This window comes from Magallana gigas, chromosome 8 (genome assembly GCF_963853765.1).
Source record: "Magallana gigas chromosome 8, xbMagGiga1.1, whole genome shotgun sequence".
Lineage (NCBI taxonomy): Eukaryota > Metazoa > Mollusca > Bivalvia > Ostreida > Ostreidae > Magallana > Magallana gigas.
Genome location: NC_088860.1, coordinates 47,140,498 through 47,159,919, shown reverse-complemented (window position 1 = coordinate 47,159,919; position 19,422 = coordinate 47,140,498). Strand labels below are relative to the sequence as shown.

General features: G+C 35.5%; 1 protein-coding gene and 1 long non-coding RNA gene across 4 annotated transcripts; one reads left to right on the top strand and one right to left on the bottom strand.

The window, feature by feature from the left end:
* The first annotated feature begins 882 nt into the window (after positions 1-882).
* On the top strand, positions 883-2,219 carry LOC109618668 (uncharacterized). Its single transcript, XR_010708559.1, has 2 exons — positions 883-1,485; positions 1,792-2,219. It is a non-coding gene; the product is annotated as an uncharacterized lncRNA (long non-coding RNA).
* An 8,654-nt stretch (positions 2,220-10,873) lies between these two features.
* Positions 10,874-19,419, bottom strand: LOC117690548 (B-box type zinc finger protein ncl-1-like). Of its 3 annotated transcripts, none has more exons than XM_066069927.1 (2): positions 19,345-19,415; positions 10,874-13,239 (listed from the first exon to the last, which is right to left on the bottom strand). In XM_066069927.1, exon 2 carries the CDS (start codon positions 13,216-13,218, stop codon positions 11,554-11,556), a length of 1,665 nt encoding a protein of 554 aa, XP_065925999.1. In that variant the 5' UTR covers positions 13,219-13,239; positions 19,345-19,415; the 3' UTR covers positions 10,874-11,553. The 3 variants fall into 3 exon arrangements, with proteins under 3 accessions (XP_065925999.1, XP_065925997.1, XP_065925998.1); XM_066069925.1 differs by having other exon boundaries at positions 10,876-13,251; positions 19,345-19,419; XM_066069926.1 differs by having other exon boundaries at positions 10,876-13,251; positions 19,308-19,402.
* Between the last annotated feature and the right edge of the window lie 3 nt (positions 19,420-19,422).

Genomic DNA, 19,422 nt, shown 5'->3' with positions numbered 1-19,422 from the left:
GTAAAAAAACAGTAATAGTAGAACAAATATGTTCGTTCAACACTCTGTCAAAACCTGCTGCTTTGTTGTTTTTTAAATTTTAAACCGCAGCCAATATTTCACCGTCATCTATTTCACAGTTAAGAAAATCATCAACATGCATTTTCATAAGCGACATTTAAAAAGTAGTCATCATTATCTACAGCAAGCGACTCATCCTCAGTTTCACTAATACCCTTTATAAAATTAAAATAATCATTAATATCAACAGCACACTTTTTGTCTTTACATGTTGAATTTAAAATTTTCCAGTACTCTTTGGTATTTGTAGTACGCACATTCTTTATTTTTTCGGTAATGCTTTTCCTGTAATTTTTTTTACACTCGTCCATAACCCGCTTATAGTTTTTGCTTTGAGACTTAAGATGACTTAAATTTTCCTCGGACTTGCAGTTATTATGATTTTTCTTTGCCAAATGAAAATTTTTCCTTGCTTTTCTACATTCTTTGTTGAACCATGGTTTATTATTCGACTTTTTTCCTGAAAATTTGTTGCATCCCATATTATAATTACCGAATGTATCGCTTGCTGCTTTGTGAAAAACATTACAAATTTTTGTAGTTATAGTAGTAACACTTGTTTTACATACATTATTAACACAAACAGACATTTCTTCTAAGTCTAACTGAATAGCGTCTACCGCTGAAGTATCAATATTCTTACAGAAATCCTGTGCTTTGTCTGCTGACCATAATTTTACAGTTGGTTGGTTTTCACCTATACACTCGTTTGTTGACAAGTTTTTACAATGAGAAAATGAAAACGATATTGGGTTGTGAACATCAGAGTACAAATTACAGAAATCAAGGACAGCAAACTCTCGTATAAATTCAAATGTATATGTGTGGTAGAGTGTTATTTTTTAATTTGTTTTTATTTAAATGATTAAATATCAAATGCAACCAATAATTTCTACAATTCGCGTTTTGAATATCCGCGATGACTTTCCGTAATTAATAAAAGCATACAATAGTTTTGGTTTTTATTTTACTTATTCATATAAGTCCTGAGGCTAGTTATTGAAATCCTTGATTTTCATTGGTTGAGGGAGATTCCCGCCAAGTTCTTGGTACTGGTCAGTCAGAGCGAGAAATATTTTCAGCCAGTTGTGAGGTCAATCTTGGTTCCTGGGTTATTTGACTTTATATATATTTACATTAATTAATTACGACAGATTCCAGGACATTGACTGTAAGTTGACTTCTTTTTCATACTAATTCTTTATTTTCCATTAATTAATCTGTTTCTTACTTTTAATGTAATTTAAATGCAATATACTGAGTTTCACTTAGTAGTGATCAAATTAAACTTTGTTTGAATCAAAGTACATGTATATGAAGTTTGTATATCGGTTTTATATGTTTATTAATAGGGCTATTGGCCATTCAGTATTTTCACCCATTAATCGGGCCATACACCTAATTGGAACCCTGATCCATAATCAGGTATACATGTATAGAAATATGTATTATATTTATTATGAATAAGAGCTGTATAATTCATATGATTATTATTTATGATTGTGTACGTGAACTTATCAACGATCAAGTTCTTATATAAATTTATACGTTATATCACTTTGATATAAGGGGAATAACTCTTATGATTCTTTTGCATAATTTACTCAGTATATATATTGTCAACTTTTAAAGAAATTAATTCATGTATAATTCTATGAAAATGTCATTGTTTTAATATAATATGTTTATTGTTGTAATGAATGCTTATACGCTATTGTTGACCTTTTACAGGGTTCATAATGAAATTATAATAAATCCATCGAACCTGAGACGTGGAGTTTTCATTTATACATATATAAAGAAAACGCTACTACAGAAATGGCGCCCACGTTGGGACCCTGCATTCCATTCTAAGACGAAACCTGGAGGCGATTTCCCGAGCGACGCACATTGCCAGTGATTACAATTCATAGAACTACTGGACCATTGCGACTAACGGGACATATACCGTGTGTACGTCTTCAGCGATCCATGAACTAATTACAAACTTCACTATAGTGACTTGTGTGTGAAATACCGGTACTACCTGGCCAGTCTGATAGAGTACGTACGTACGGTAGGATTGTCATTGACGTTACCTTTTTGCACGTGCTTATTATCATTTTTTACCTCTGTACACGTTCAAACTTTGTTGGTTAAACTGCAGTTAAATTTTTTTAGTTAGTATAGTATTTTTGGAATTATTTGAATTGTGGTTATTTAAAAAAAATAGTTGTATTCAATTTTTCACGGTCAAGTCAAAGTTAAGCAAAATGTGCATGCTTATATAGATACTAATATCCTCTTTCTGTTCTTATTAACTTTCTTTACTTGACGAGAATGACATTAAGACTGTAAGAACATTTACTGCAGACGATTCGAACATTACCTGAATATATCAGTGTTAGCAAATTGTCCATTTGTGGTATATTGATTGTCAGGTGCCGGTGTGTTTATTTTGGTCAGTTCGTCATTGAAAGTCTGTCGATAAGGTGCATAGATAGATGGAGTGTGTTTGATTGATACAAAATCTGCTTGACAAAGGTAGTTTGTTATAGAAAATCCCCTTTGATCTTAAAACAGCAGTAGCTGTACGTAAGTGATCTTTCGTGATCTAGATCAAGCGCGGATCGCGTTTTATCAGCGGCTTGAAATTGATTGCGATATTTAGTGATTATAGCAGTTGTGTTACAGCCATATGTATTTAGTTTAGAGATTAGTTGTGGGATATCTCTAGTTTAGTATAGTGCTATAAATAGATTTGAACTTTCAGCCCAGGAGTGTTGTGCGGAAATTCGTCACGCTTGATTACACCCGTGTTACTAACCAGAGTTATCTTTTCTTAGTTCAATATACATTTAAGAGTTATCTTTCTTGAAATATCAGTTTTCAGTTTACCTGGTGTATTGTGATTCCAGATTGAATTTAATTCTTTGTGAACAATTTTTTTTTATTTTTCAGCTGCAACTTTATTTGAAATGCATTGATAATTTGTAATCAAACAATTTTTTTTTTCAGAGCTTAATTTAGAAGAAGAATTTATTTCACTATATGATTATTTATTTTCTTATAGCCCTCATCTATTACAGCTGATCTGTGACATTTCATCTAAAACAAATCCAGATAACTAATTGCTATTAATTTTCTTGTCTTGAATTAGCAAGTTAATTAAGGAATTTATTATACTTTAGTTAATTAGCTAAGATTAGAATCATAGGCACAATACTTAGTATTACTTACTGGTTAGTGATATTAATTAGATATGACTGAATCAGCTGATCAAAGTGTACATTTGAAAAAGGGTGATCAAGAGAGTGAACTCTCTCAACAACAAATTCAGCGTATGATTGATTACATATCAGAACATACTGATTACAAAATAATTACAGATGATGAATTTCAGTTACTTAATAGACCAATGGCGCATAGCACACCCACTGCATGGGGTGGAGCTCGGCCTAAGACTACAAACACTGTCAAATTTGAAGAACCACCAACACACACATCCCAATCAGATACATGTTCGGGCTTTGTATTCGACTCATCTACTGTCCGTCCCCGTTTCTCTATCTTTTCTGGAGAAGAAAAATGTGAGACATCATTTGATGTGTGGAAGAATGATGTACAGTGTGCTCTTAGAGATGGTGCTTGTTCAGCAAACATTGTTATGCAAGCAATAAGGTCTTCATTAAAAGGAAAAGCTAGGAGTCTTTTGTTGACTTTACCAACAGATGCAACTCCTGAGCAGATAGTGAATAAATTGGATGGTGTATATGGTAACATTTACCCAACTGAGAAGCTGATTCAACAGTTTTATGCTTCAAAACAGGAGGATGGAGAAAGTGTAGTTGATTATGGCATGAGATTAGAGAGCATACTACAGAGATGCATTGAGAGAAAAGCAATCAGTAATGATGCTAAGAATGAGATGCTTAGGACTAAACTATGGTCTGGACTAAGGGATAGCAATCTCCGTAATGCCAGTCGTTACAAGTACGACATCATCAATGACTTTGAGACATTGAGAAGAGAGTTACGCACTATTGAACTGGACTTAGAGCTGTCATCAGTCCCTTCTTCTACATCAACCGACAAGAAGAAATCACAAGTATCCAAGATTGGAAAAGGAGATGATGATTCATCTTTGGAAATGATTCTGCAGAAATTAGAAGCTATGGATAAGAGACTTGGAGATGTGGAGAAGGAAGTCAGACGAACAAACCCAAAAGATCAATTACCTCCCAGAAGTGACCAGAACAATGCTAGGAACTACAATGGTACTGGAGACCGTGGACAAGCTGGTAGAGGTTATCACCATTATGGTAGAGGTCAAGGTCAATACAGAGGAGGATATAGAGGAGGATACAGAGGCGGTGATACTTATGGCCAGTCCTATCCCAACAGAGGAGGATATGGTGGATACAGAGACAATCGCCGCAGGGATTTAAACCAATAGAAGCCACTAATGAGGGACAAATTGGGGGCTTCAAAATAAAACATTGTCCCATTGAAACAAGTAATGATTTAAAATGTACAAGATCCATTTCAAAACACAATGTGACTCTTGTTGGGTCATCTAATGAATTAGAAGTACATGTACAAGGTGTGCTGACAAGGGCACTCATTGATACTGGCTCGTCAGTGTCGACGTTAAGTCGTAGTTTTTATGATACATATCTTCACGATATTCCACTGCAGCCAGTTGAGTGCTTATTAACACTTGAATGTGCTGATGGTACTGAGTTGCCATATCATGGGGTCATATCATGTGAGTTACAAGTAGATGGCATTGCTGATTCACCGCAAACAATCCAATGTCTGTTTCTCATAGTAAATGATACCAAATACCATGAGTCGGTACCAGTTCTAATTGGCACAAACATTCTTTCAGTACTTTTATCTGAAACAAAAGATAAGTATGGTGTTCAATTTTTACAAAAAGTCAAAGTACATACACCTTGGTTTATTGCATTTCGCTGCATGACGCTGCGCGAGAGGGGATTGTTTCGGCGTGCATATGTATTGGCTCGTGTGAGATCAGCTGAGGAACGACCTGTCATTATAGCGCCCAACAGTAGTGTGACCATCCAAGGCTACTTGTTTGATAAGCTCCCTTACAGGTATTATCCTGTCTGTGGGATGCTGTCACCTACTGCAAGGTCTCGTATTCCAACTGATCTTGATATAGAGCCCAGCGTGATAACGTATGACACAGCTGAGAATACCCCAATCCCAGTGCATGTTAGCAACATCACCACAAATACTGTGAGAATAAATCCTCGTGCTTTACTTTGTGAGGTACAGCAAGTTAGCATTCAGAACTTTCAGAGAAAGGAACAGTTATCAGAGGCATCTGATGTATTCAGTCAAGTTAATTTACCTCGAGATGAGCTTTCTGAGGATCAACTGCAGAAAGTTCAAGGATTACTCAGCAAGTTTGACTCATTGTTCTCCAAAGGAGACACAGATATCGGATATTGCCCATATGTTGAGCACAGGATTGAGCTCAATGATGAGTCTCCATTCAAACAACGTTTCCGACGCATTCCACCATCTATGCTAGATGAAGTACGAGAACATCTAGAACAGCAACTATCAGCTGGAATCATTAGAAGGTCTCACTCACCTTTCTCGTCCAACGTCGTACTAGTCCGGAAGAAGGATGGACAGTTAAGGATCTGTATAGACTATCGCCACCTTAACAGCAGAACAAAGAAGGACAACTATGCTCTTCCTCGTATCGATGAGATACTTGACTCACTTGCTGGTAATACTTATTTTTCAGTCCTGGATATGAAGTCAGGGTACTATCAGATCCCTATTGCAGAGGAGCACAAGGAGCGGACTGCCTTTACGGTGGGCCCCCTTGGATTCTTTGAGCATAACCGGATGGCAATGGGATTAGTTAATGCTCCTGCAACATACCAGCGCCTTATGGAGGAATGCTTAGGTGACCTTCACCATCACATTTGCTTCATATACCTGGATGATGCTATTGTGTTCTCTGGAGATAATTTTGATCAGCACTTGGATAGACTGAAGCTAGTGTTTCAACGCCTTATGGATAGTGGCATCAAATTGTCACCGAAGAAGTGCGCATTATTTAGGAGAAGAGTGAAGTATGTAGGACACGTTGTGTCTGCCAGTGGCATCGAACCAGATGATGAGAAGATCCAGAAGGTCAGAGAGTGGCCTACACCCACTAAAGCAGAGGAAGTAAGGAGGTTTTTGGGATTTGTGGGGTACTACCGCAAGTTCATCAAGGATTTCTCTAAGATCGCCCGACCCCTTACAAATCTGATCCCATCGACAACGAGATCAAAGACAACACACAAGAAGACAACAAAGAAGCCTGATTTTGTGTGGGAAAAGGATCAGGAAGAAGCTTTCTCAACATTGAAAGAGTGCCTAACATCAGCTCCCATTCTAGCCTACCCTAATTTTGACCTACCATTTGAAATCCATACCGATGCAAGTGCATCAGGATTAGGTGCTATTTTATACCAAAAGCAGGAAGGAAAACATCATGTCATAGCCTATGCCAGTAGAGGACTTAGCAAATCAGAGAAAAATTATCCAGCTCACAAACTGGAATTCTTGGCATTGAAGTGGGCTATTACAGAGAAATTTCAGGATTATCTCTACGGCAAGAAATTTACAGTCATAACAGACAACAATCCACTGACTTACGTACTTTCCACTGCAAAGTTAGACGCAACAGGGCATAGATGGATAGCAGCATTGGCAGCTTTCGATTTCGACATTTTATACAGACCAGGTCGGAATAATTATGATGCAGATGCCCTCTCTCGACTACCTGCACTAGAGTCAATTGATTATCTGCCAATCTCAACAGATTGTATCAGAACCATATCCAGTATTCATAGGCAACCCCATGAACCGTACATAGAGAGTGTGAGCTTCAACAGTGAAACTCTTCACCCTCTGATGTCCATTCGGTGCCAGGAAATACAAGAGATTGACATTGAGAAGGCGCAACACCAAGATCCAATCATCAGGGATTGGATATACTTTGTTGAACAAGAGAGATTCCCTGAGAAACATGATTTACCTCCAACACAAGAGTCGACAATCTTCAGGAAGAATTTCAAGAGATTTAAGATCATTGACAACAAACTGTACAGAAAGAGAATGACAGAGTTTGAAATTCATCAACAGCTTGTAATACCACCAGAGCTAGTTTCTGAGGTACTAAGAATGTCGCACGACAATCTTGGTCATCCAGGCAGAGACAAGACAACAGCTTTTATTAGAGAGAGATTCTTTTGGCCTGGGATGACTGGTGACATTGAGCAATGGATTAAAGGCTGTAAAAGATGTCTGCTAAGGAAATCACCAACCAACATCAGAGCTCCATTAGTGAACATTCAGACTTCACAACCATTAGAATTAGTTTGTTTGGATTATCTTTCACTAGAATCTTCAAAAGGAGGATATCAGCACATTTTAGTAATAACTGATCACTTCACCAAATATGCCGTTGCTATACCAACCAAGAATCAAACCGCTAAAACGACTGCTGAAGCCTTTTATAACAATTTTGTCATTCACTACGGACTTCCAAAACGTCTTCATTCTGACCAAGGTGCCAATTTTGAATCGAAACTCATTAAGGAACTTTGTGAACTTACAGGCATTGAGCGATCAAGAACTACCCCATACCATCCAATGGGTAATGGTCTCACAGAAAGGTTCAACCGAACATTACTTCAGATGTTAGGGACATTAACAGTTGAACAAAAGCAGAACTGGAAGAAGTATGTTGGTCCTATGGTGCATGCCTACAACTCTTTAAGGCAAGAGACCACTGGTCAAACTCCATACTTACTGATGTATGGGAGACAGCCCTTGTTACCCGTTGACATAGCTTTTGGCTTGAGTGATGGTACAAAGAAGCAGCCAATGAGTAGCTATGTTGCAGACTTAAAGACTAGACTAGAGAAGGCACACGAGATAGCCATGAAAGCAACAAAGCTAGCACAAGAGAGACAAAAGAGATTTTATGACCAGAAAATAAGAGGAAACAACATCAAAGTTGGAGACCGGGTACTAGTTAAGATTGTAGCATTTGATGGGAAACATAAGCTTTCCAACAGATGGGAAGAAGACCTTTATGTTGTACTATCACAACCAAACCCGGAAATCCCTGTATTTGTTGTGAAGAAAGAGAATGGTGAAGGGAGACAGCGCACCCTTCACAGGAACCTTCTCCTTCCAATAGAGACCAACTTTGATGATCAGGATAAATCAGACAATAGACCTATACCAGCTCCCAGAAGGAAGAGAAAAGTCCGTGATGTCAACAGACAGCCTGTTGAAATAGAAAGGACTGATGATACAGATGACGATGCAGATGATGATTCAGATGATGAATCAGAGATTTTCTTTGTTACCACAAAGAAAGTGAAATCAGTGCCTAGGCATACAACGCAAACATCAGATATCCCTCTTGATCCAAGTGGTGACGACTATGAAGACAAGAGAAGTCAGAGTATGGAAGCCGAGGAGGACGCTTCTCATTCCGTCATGGAGGAAAATGCTTCCACATCTGAAAATAGCGTAAACACATCTAATGATGATGTTACAGAAGGAGCTGATCATGATGAGGTAAGTAAATCTTCAGTGGAAGATACAAATACCAATATCACAGATAATGATATTTCAGGTACCAAGACCAGACCACCATTACCTCTCCCTCGCAGATCCCATAGAACAACAAAGCCTCCCCAGTGGATGCGAGATGGAGAGTTTGCTATAAATATGGTGTGCAGGGCCATGTTAAATGCTGTGTTAGACAAAGAGTAAAGGTGTATCATAATATTTTTTTATTCCGTTTGATATTTCAGTTTCTATTACATATTTGCTCCATGTGTAATGACGAGGACGTCATTTTGTGAGGAGGGGGCATATGTGGTAGAGTGTTATTTTTTAATTTGTTTTTATTTAAATGATTAAATATCAAATGCAACCAATAATTTCTACAATTCGCGTTTTGAATATCCGCGATGACTTTCCGTAATTAATAAAAGCATACAATAGTTTTGGTTTTTATTTTACTTATTCATATAAGTCCTGAGGCTAGTTATTGAAATCCTTGATTTTCATTGGTTGAGGGAGATTCCCGCCAAGTTCTTGGTACTGGTCAGTCAGAGCGAGAAATATTTTCAGCCAGTTGTGAGGTCAATCTTGGTTCCTGGGTTATTTGACTTTATATATATTTACATTAATTAATTACGACAGATTCCAGGACATTGACTGTAAGTTGACTTCTTTTTCATACTAATTCTTTATTTTCCATTAATTAATCTGTTTCTTACTTTTAATGTAATTTAAATGCAATATACTGAGTTTCACTTAGTAGTGATCAAATTAAACTTTGTTTGAATCAAAGTACATGTATATGAAGTTTGTATATCGGTTTTATATGTTTATTAATAGGGCTATTGGCCATTCAGTATTTTCACCCATTAATCGGGCCATACACCTAATTGGAACCCTGATCCATAATCAGGTATACATGTATAGAAATATGTATTATATTTATTATGAATAAGAGCTGTATAATTCATATGATTATTATTTATGATTGTGTACGTGAACTTATCAACGATCAAGTTCTTATATAAATTTATACGTTATATCACTTTGATATAAGGGGAATAACTCTTATGATTCTTTTGCATAATTTACTCAGTATATATATTGTCAACTTTTAAAGAAATTAATTCATGTATAATTCTATGAAAATGTCATTGTTTTAATATAATATGTTTATTGTTGTAATGAATGCTTATACGCTATTGTTGACCTTTTACAGGGTTCATAATGAAATTATAATAAATCCATCGAACCTGAGACGTGGAGTTTTCATTTATACATATATAAAGAAAACGCTACTACATATGTACTAGCTAGGACATAATCAACGGTACTACTGTTTTTGCATGTTAATCTACCAATGTTCTTATCATTATACATACGACCATTTACAATATACATATCATTGTTTTTACAAAGTTCAATCAACTTGTAACCGTAATTGTTGACGGTATGATCCTGTGCAGTTCTTTCTAATGCTACACTGCATTTTTCAAATGCCAGAGACCGAGTAGCAATATCAGATAGAAAAATATCCTCACAGTCATTTACATGCATTAAATAATTATCGGGTGTATAAAAATCGGGTAAATGACCAACTCTAGCATTAAAATCACCAAACAAACAAATATTTTGTTTATCCTTTGTAATGGACAACAGCTCTTGTTCAATATCAGAAAAACAGTCTAAGGAGGAATATTTGCTGCCCTCCGGTGGAATATAAATAACACCACATAGTAAATCATCTTTAGTATTCAATAACACTTTGCTTAACTTAAACCAATAAACATATTTACAATCTGTATTTATGATTTTTACATATTTAACAAAATCATCTTTAACAACTAGCATAATGCCACCGGAGCGGGTTTTCGTTAGTTTCTTCCTGTTTTTCATAAATGTGACAAATCCGGGTATCTCTATTTTGTCGGTGTCGTCCGTTTTTGTTTCGGTCAGTCCCACGATATCATGTTTATTAATCAAATTTGCAAATTCATCGTAATTGAGTTTGTTTTTAACACCACAAACGTTTAATGATAACACTCGCAGATCGGAATCGGTCATGTTGCAAATTTTTTAGCAATCGATAAAAATATCACAATGATTAAAAATATTTTATCACTTCAAAGTAATTATATACTTGTTAGAACTCACAGAGTCTAAAGATACTGACCACTCCTGGGGACATGTATTTTCTTTTGGCATTAAAAACTAAGGAACCACGCAAAGTACAGATTTAGGTGAGAAAAATATCACTGCCAAGCCAAGTGCTTCACCTTTCCCATCAAGATATGCATTAATCAAAATGAATTTGAAAATTAAATTTGAAAATTTGAAAAATGCAAAAATTCACAACTATTGATCTGACATTCTGTCATCCATAAAATCAAATAATTGAACATAAAGGACATAATTCAGATAAACAAATGTACAGTGGTTGTTTTATTAAACTCAATATGTTATGAGTAGTCCATCTACATAATTTACCAGTAATATCTAAATACGGTAATCATGTAAAATCATAAAAGGATACATCAAATCTAGAACAATGGATGTCAACACGAGTTTTCTTTGTCGACTACTCAATATGAAGTCAATAACAAATGAAGCCATTATGCACATTATGCATCAATGTTTTGTTAGTAAAATTCATCTTATATAAACTGAACTGTGTTGTATAAAACATGTGAGCCCTCTGGACTTGACATGCCTATGTAGAACAATTCTTTACGTGGAATCAATAAACATGTACACAAAATGTCCATATGTAATTTGTTTACATGACAAACAAACAGTTTCATTCAATAACAGTGCTACATTAATACATATACGGAGTCTATCTAAATGTAATTACACATCATCTTATGTTTGTGTATTGTCACATGTATTGTTTATTTACATGTTATATTGTATTTTCTTCACTTTACCTGTGACTCTCTCAGCCACAAAGAGGTTGTCTCTGGTGTCCACACATAAACCGAATGGTGTCTGTAAATGACAGTTGTCAATGTAGCGGAGGAACTGTCCGTCCTGATCCAGGATGTGGATACTGTGGTTGTTACCGTCTGCTGTCAGGATCCGGCCCTGTCTGTCTGTTGTGATGCTGTATGGAATAAATGATCCCATGGTAGTAGAGGGATGACCAGTGTAGGTAAACCGGAGTTTACCGGCCTGATTGACCACCACTACTGCACTGGCGTCAAAGTCTGACACACAGATATCTAGGTTCCTGTTCTCACTGATGTATTTAATGAATCCACCAGATGAATAGAGAGGTCGTCCTTTGTCATCGTACTGAATACTTTGTTTCTCTGTGGAGTCAGAGTAACGCACAACTTTAGTTTGTTTTCTATCATCACTGTCCATGACAACCAGGAGGTCACCAGAGGAGGTACTACAGACACCGTGAGGTCCCCACCACAGTAGTCTGATCACTGTCTGTATATGTGTATTCTTCACTATGTTCACAGTTCTATCTCTGTAATCAGTATAAACTAGATCCCCACTCCTTGTCACTGCTAAGTCCTGTGGATAGTTCCCTGACTTGGTTTGGACAGACTTCACTAGTTCCCCCTGCAAGTTGTAGAGTCTCATCATGTTGTCAGTACCACACGTCCACAGTTCTTCATCCCCCACACAGGACACACTGCGTAATTTATTTACGAATCCTCCATACTCAGTGTATATCTGTGTGATGATCTGTGGTACATCAATGAGCGGTCTGTCCCAGTAAGAACCTATTGTGTAGCCATGTTCTTCTGTTTTAATCATGTTAATAGATGATCTTGACAGAGAACCAAACTGTTGATAAAGCTGTTCTTTGTTGATCTTCTGAGGGGTAAAACTTGGTAAGGACACTGTGAGTTTAGGAGGCAATCTTCTGAATTTATCATTCCTGGATTTGTAGGCAGAGACACGGCTGACATCATTGGAGTCCAGTAACTTCTTTAGTTCAGCAATGCTCTGTGTGATTTCAGAAATGATGTGTTTGATTTCATCTTCCTGTTTGTTTAAGACAGCCAGGTGTTTGGTGTCCATTTCATCAAGATCAGATTTCAGTTCCTGTATAATGGCGTCTATTTCTCTGTGCAAATCTTCTCCATGTTTGTTGATTGCTGTTGTCAATTTATGGGAGTTTTCTCTTAGATCAGCCTTTTGCTCTGAAATGCTAGATAAAATCTCTTGATATTTAGGATGAATTAATTTTTCAAAATCTTGTAAATCTTTCTGTAAGAATTGTGTTTTGCGTTTTAATCTTTCCAAAATGTCCACTACATCATGAGTTTGGTGTTCCTTAGAGGAAAAACAGAGTTCACAAATAGGAATGTTGCATTGTTCACAGTATTGGTCACATATTTTTGTGAAATGTTTTTGACATTTAGGAAAAGATCCCCGATATTTGAATGGCACCACTTTGTGTTGTTTGGATTTATCAGAGAGATGTTTCCCCTCACAGTCTTCACACAGATGTATGTTACAAATGACACAGTGTAGAGGGGGGACCGGGGTCTCACAGAGATGACACCGTACCACATCCTGGAGGCTGTACTCAGGGTCCATGGTCAAACATTTTCTTCACAACTGTGGACAATTCTGAAAATAAGAGAACAGCAATTCTTAGATCTTTATTTCCAATTTATTATACAACATATAATTTAGCTTGATTCATATTTTTACTATAATTTGAAGATGAGTTCAAAACATTTACATATAATTATGTTATGAATGTATCCAGTTATTAAAAATACTGGAAAAATAAGATTGAAAATATGGGTTTGTTTTATTTTTTAAAACAATGATTCATCATGTTTATATATCGATATCTAATATGTGCATAATAAATATAGAATTAACGTTAGACAGCCTAATTTTTAACATTTCGCTGATATTAGGCTCAAATCTCGATCGTTATATGAGGATTTTGAGCCATTCCCTGTTTATTTTCACTTCAAAAAGTTAACAGCCAATTCTTGCTCTAATGTAGGGGTTACAGATTTATTTATTATGAAATTAATAAATCTATAAATAAAAGTAATTAATTTATTGATAATTAAATTAATACAATTATGTTAATTTCATTATTGTACAAATAAACTTAATACTATAAAGCAAAACGGGAACAAACCATTTTATTATATACTTTAGTATTAAGTTTATTTGGTTTGTTCCCGTTTTGCACACATTTGAAAATTATGTATCGAAAAAATGTGGGCGAAACGGGAATTTGACCAGGTGAGATAATTGCTTAATTGCTATAGTCTATATCACAATTCCTGTGAGGGCTATTGACAATGAAATAAATAAAACATATGTACTCCCAATTGATATTTACATTTATTACCTAATCAAAGGGATTTTGTTGTTTTATTACAAATTAAATATTTGCGTCTATTTTGAACTGCCAGTCAATAGACTGCGATCTATTAGGCCGCCGGTCAATAGACTGCGATCTATTGGACCGCCGGTCAATAGACTGTGATCTATTGGACCGGCAACGTATATCAGAACGCGTGTACGTTATAATGTTACATCCTTTCTCAGGGAATGTATATTTCTTTACATAGACGCTGTTTTTAGTACTTGGTGAATCCAAATTCAATGTTATCAAAATGGAGTATCAAATATTCAACAGTTTTAAGACCGCGGAACATTAACTGGCAAGATTGGAAATATACAGCGTACGTCAATTTCACTTGTTGCAGTCAAAACATTTGAAATGGGCGGAAACAAATTGACAGGGACGTCTGAGAAAACATTGGATTGAAACTGTATATGTAGTTATATAAATAGGAAATGTATTTTCAATCCACCTCGGCATTTCTAACTTGCTATATACATGTTAATTAAAGCGATCGAAAAACATTATATTTAGTATCAGCAAAGGACAAAATTTAAAAAAGGATTTTAAAAAATTATTTTACCAATAAGTATATATCGGTAATCAGCAAATATGAGAAGATCTCAATTCGGGAGAGATAATAGCAAGGCATTGTCCGATGACTTCAGAGAATCAGTCGTCACAAGTCTGATATCAAGTGAGGTTTATTCACAGAGAAGAACAATCAAAGTTCCCATTAATAAGATTAAAATTATATCCAATAATAGAATATGTAAAATTTTCATATAAGATGTCATCGGACAATGCTTTGCCCTGCGTATGATATCTCCGAATTGGTATTTTTCACATTTGCTGATTATACTTATTGATGAAATAAAAATAAATTCAACCGCTTTTCTGATACTAATTAAAATCTTTTTCGATCGCTTTACATTAGTATGCAAGTTATAAATGCTGAGGTGGATTGAAAATACATTTCCTATAACTACAGTTTCAATCCAATGTTTTTTCAGACGTCCGTGTCAATTTGTTCCCGCCCATTTCAAATGTTTTGACTGTAACAAGTGAAACTGACGAATGCTGTATATTTCCAATCTTGCCAGTTAATGTTCCGCGGTCTTAAAGCCTCATATAAGGTAAAAGACTATTCAAAATCTAATGGGTTGAAGACTCCGCCTTCTTTGTGTAAACTGATATTAAATTGAGATGTTGTAATGCATGCAACAGGTTTGGTGCATGTAAAAGATGAAAAAAAATCTTAGTATATTGCATAATGGCACGAAAACCATCTACAAATTATAAACACGGAACACTTAAAAAAGGAATTAGGTAATAAAACAATTATTTAATGCTTGAACAGTCAATAGACCAGAATTTTTTCCCTTGGTGCAGGGAACAGCTCAGTATGATCTATTGCCCTCGGCCGTTGGCCTCGGGCAATAGATCATACTGAGCTGTTCCCTGCACCTCGGGAAAATATTCTGGTCTATTGACTGCTCAAGCATTAAATAATTGTATACTATTTTATGTTACAATATAAATTGCATAAAAGCACATTTACATAACAATTGACCTGCATGTTTTTGAATTTAATTTCAAACATTCCTACAGTAAAGTCATGAACAATTTCATTAATATATTTAAACAAGAAAGATTATTGCAAACATGTTGTATATGAAATGCTTTTCTATAGGAAGTACATATACATGTACATGTTTGACTTTGAAAAGAAAATATATTTTAATATTCAATCATAATTGCTTTTGCTGACACAAAGCGAGGAAATGTGTCTAGTGAAAACGCTGCAAAATATTTCTCATAAATTTATGCTGTGGCTTGCAATTGAATAATCGAAGAAAATAGACAAACTTTATGATGATAAAACGGCAATTTTATATGCTTCAAAAACTGTAAAACCTATGAAATGAAGACCTGAACCTTCTTCAGATTGAAGTATATCGAATTAATATTCAGATTATTATTTTTGTTAGAATTTTTTATGTCTATATATTTAGCTACTGGTTTGAAAAAAAAAAAACACCAGAAAATGTACCGCAATATAAACTAAAGCGGTGACGTCATAAGAACTTATTGAATCAATAATAGAATTATTATTTTTGTCAAAATTTTTTGTGCTTCATGTATTCAGCTACTGATTTGAAAAATCAGAAAGTGACCCGCAATTATAAAATGTAATTTATACTAAAGCGGTGATGTCGTAAGAACTACTGTCAAAGCCGCTATTTCGAAGATTGAAATATTTTGTGATAAAGAACTGTTTTTCCTTTCATAATATTCTTTCTGTTCATACCAACCAACCAATTATAAACATGCATTTTACATGTTTCGCAACCAAGTTGTAAAAAGAGACACGGAGTATCCCATCATCTTCACAACGTCTTGACCTGAGTGGAAATTTAAGACTAAAAATATCATTATCTTTATTTTATCAAATGAAAAAAAATGTTGATAGTTATTAGTTGTTAGACCTAAAACCCAACAAAATATCTGTATTCTTCTTGTTTTATCGATAAGGCTCTGATGAATGAATGATAAAACACAGGTAAAAATCCAGGTAAAATCTTTGACTGAAAGCTGACTATAATTGCTATCACAACACAAATCACACATATTGTTCTATACCCAATTATCAAATGTGTGCAAATCAGGAACACGTCTACCAATAAAATGTTTAATAAACTTAAAAATCTGGTCACGGTCAATTGAATAGAACAGGCAGCTATCTTGACCATGGTATAAATTGCCTTAGTGTTGTAATTAAGGTGCTGGCCAAATATATAATGTATCTTGGTATTCAATTGGTTTTTAGTTTTGTCTTCTTTGATTTTATTGGTTGTTGATATTTCCCTCCAAATTCGTGGAGCTGGTTTGTCATATTTCTTTGTCACATCAAAGAGAGTGTAGGTTTTTTGTAAAATGAAAGCTGACTTTTGAAACGTAACAAACTCTACCTCTTGGTAAGTTAACATTACTAATTCTAATAATTTTGATAAATAGCTACCGGGTATATATTTCATTAACAGTGAATTCTATAATTTGCCAAATTAAAACAATAGCTTATGCACAGTAAGAGTGAATGATTTTGTGAGATATCAACTTTTTAATAGATAAGAATAACATGAATATGTTCATTGTTTTTATCCCTTTATATTGTGAACATAAGTACAGGTTTATTAAATAAATGTAAACTTTACAATAATTTGTAGTTGCCATACCAGATAGTACAATGTACATACCATAGAGTTATAATACTATACAAGAGCGCATTCCCATAGAATGGTATGTTTAACTGTGTTTTATGATTTAGAATAATATAGTGATGCCTTTATCTGTTTATAGACATTACAGATGAATATCATTGTAAACCTATTTTAAGATACATGAATTAATACATAATGTAATTCATACATGTATAATGGATTAATGTAAAGAGTTGTTCCCCTTTAGCGCAACTTGCTCCTATTGTAATATTTTTATGCCGTATATTTATATTGTTCTTATTCATTGTAGGGCTATTCATTTGTTTACCATCTATTTCAATAAATACTGGAGATGCCCAGAACCCGAACAGGCGTTTAATTGTTTGATTTCTCCAACATTCAACAAATATACCCCCTGTTACACTAATATGACTAAATTAGTGACCTCTATTTACAACCTTTTCTGAAACCTTTTACTCAGTGGATAAAGTATGTATGTGTGGATCCAGGAATTTTTCCTGCGAGGGGGCGGGGATGATGGATAATTCTATATTCTAAGGGAAGGGGGAGGGGTCCAAGGTCTGTTTTCATATGATAACGTTTAACCTCTGTGTGTAAATTTAAGAATTAATAATTTTCAAGAGTGCTTCAGACCCTCCCCTCCAAGACTCCCCTTCTAGATCCGTGCATGAAGCCTACAGACACCTGTTTCTGCATCAAGAGGGATGTTAGTGTACCCTATTTTGAGACAAAGAAACAACCTAATTTAAATGTGCAAATTTGCCGGTCCGACTGGTTTGAATATGGCGCAAGATAGCTCAGTTGGTAGAGCACCTGACTAGAGATTCAGGGGGCCCAGGTTCGAAAACCAGTCTGGTCCGTCATTATTTCTCCCATCCCGTTACATTTGGTGCCCTGATCAACCCCTGGAACTGACAGGTGAACTCCTGCCAGGGGAATTTAAGAGCCTGGGGTGATCTTCGGGGACGAAGATCATTTAAGGGGGGGGGGGGGGAATGTGACAGTCGGACCGGTTCGAATACCAGGGCCAGTTAGCTCAGTTGGTAGAGCACCTGACTAGAGATTCAGGGGGCCCGGGTTAGAAACCTTGTCTGGTCTGTCATTATTTCTCCCATCCTGTTACACAAGCATGACAAGGTTCAACCTTTTTCTCAGCAAATGTACATTGTACGGCTAGTAGACACCAATGACCTTCTTTCATACTACAAAATTTTTAGTCAAAGTCTGCAGCTGTGCAATTTTGCAGGCCTCTAAATTTCTATCAATAAGCTGTTAAATGTATGGGAGAGAGAGATATATATACGCTATCTATATCTAGAAAACCTTTAAAAAACTTCTTCTCAAAAACCTTAGGCCAAAAAAGCTCAATTTGTGTGTCAATAGGCATAGGGGGTAGGGTGGGATATAGATAGGGAATATCGACTTGTTGAGTTAAATTTAGAAGCCTGTGGCAGTTCACAAAGATTATATATTAAATAAGGTTTTGTACGGCACTTACAAGTGTGCCGTACAATTTAAACACAAAACCCTTATATCTATTGGTTGTGCTGCCAGGTCTGAAAAATATGGAGGAGACACTGTACAGTACTTTCCAGATCTTTAATGGCGGGAATATGGTAAACTTCCCGCACTGAAGAGCTCTACTAAACTTAAATTTGGGCCCCCTCCCAAAATAACAATCCGGAACACTACAGTTGTTTTTTTAATATCTTTTAATATATTTAACAGCAGTTTTGGTCAGTTTTAGGAATAAACAAGTTAGTTCAAGAAATATGTACATTTTTGGTCCTCATATGTACCCCAGGCGCCTGAATTTTTATCAATCAGTCGCTTAATTAGTCATATATCGAAAAATTCTACCCCTACTATATATAAATACATAAGTGTAATGTATTTATATATAGTAGGGGTAGAATTTTTCAATATATGACTTATTAAGCGACTGATTGATAAAAATTCAGGCGCCTGTGTATGTGGGTACACAAGATCCCTCAAGTTTCCCCCAAACCATTATTATATTATGAGTGATGAAATGTAATCCAAAATTATCATATTCATTTCTTATTTACGTGTGCTTTGTAAATAGAATGTGTTATAACTACAAACCCCTCTAACATGGCGATCACAGGTATGATATTACTTCCTGGTCTGAAAGTTTCCGTTCCCGGTGGTCGTTTGCTGCGG

Bases quoted from the DNA above. Each gene is read 5' to 3' on its own strand.
- LOC117690548 (XM_066069925.1), bottom strand. From the start codon at position 13,218: ATGGACCCTGAGTACAGCCTCCAGGATGTGGTACGGTGTCATCTCTGT.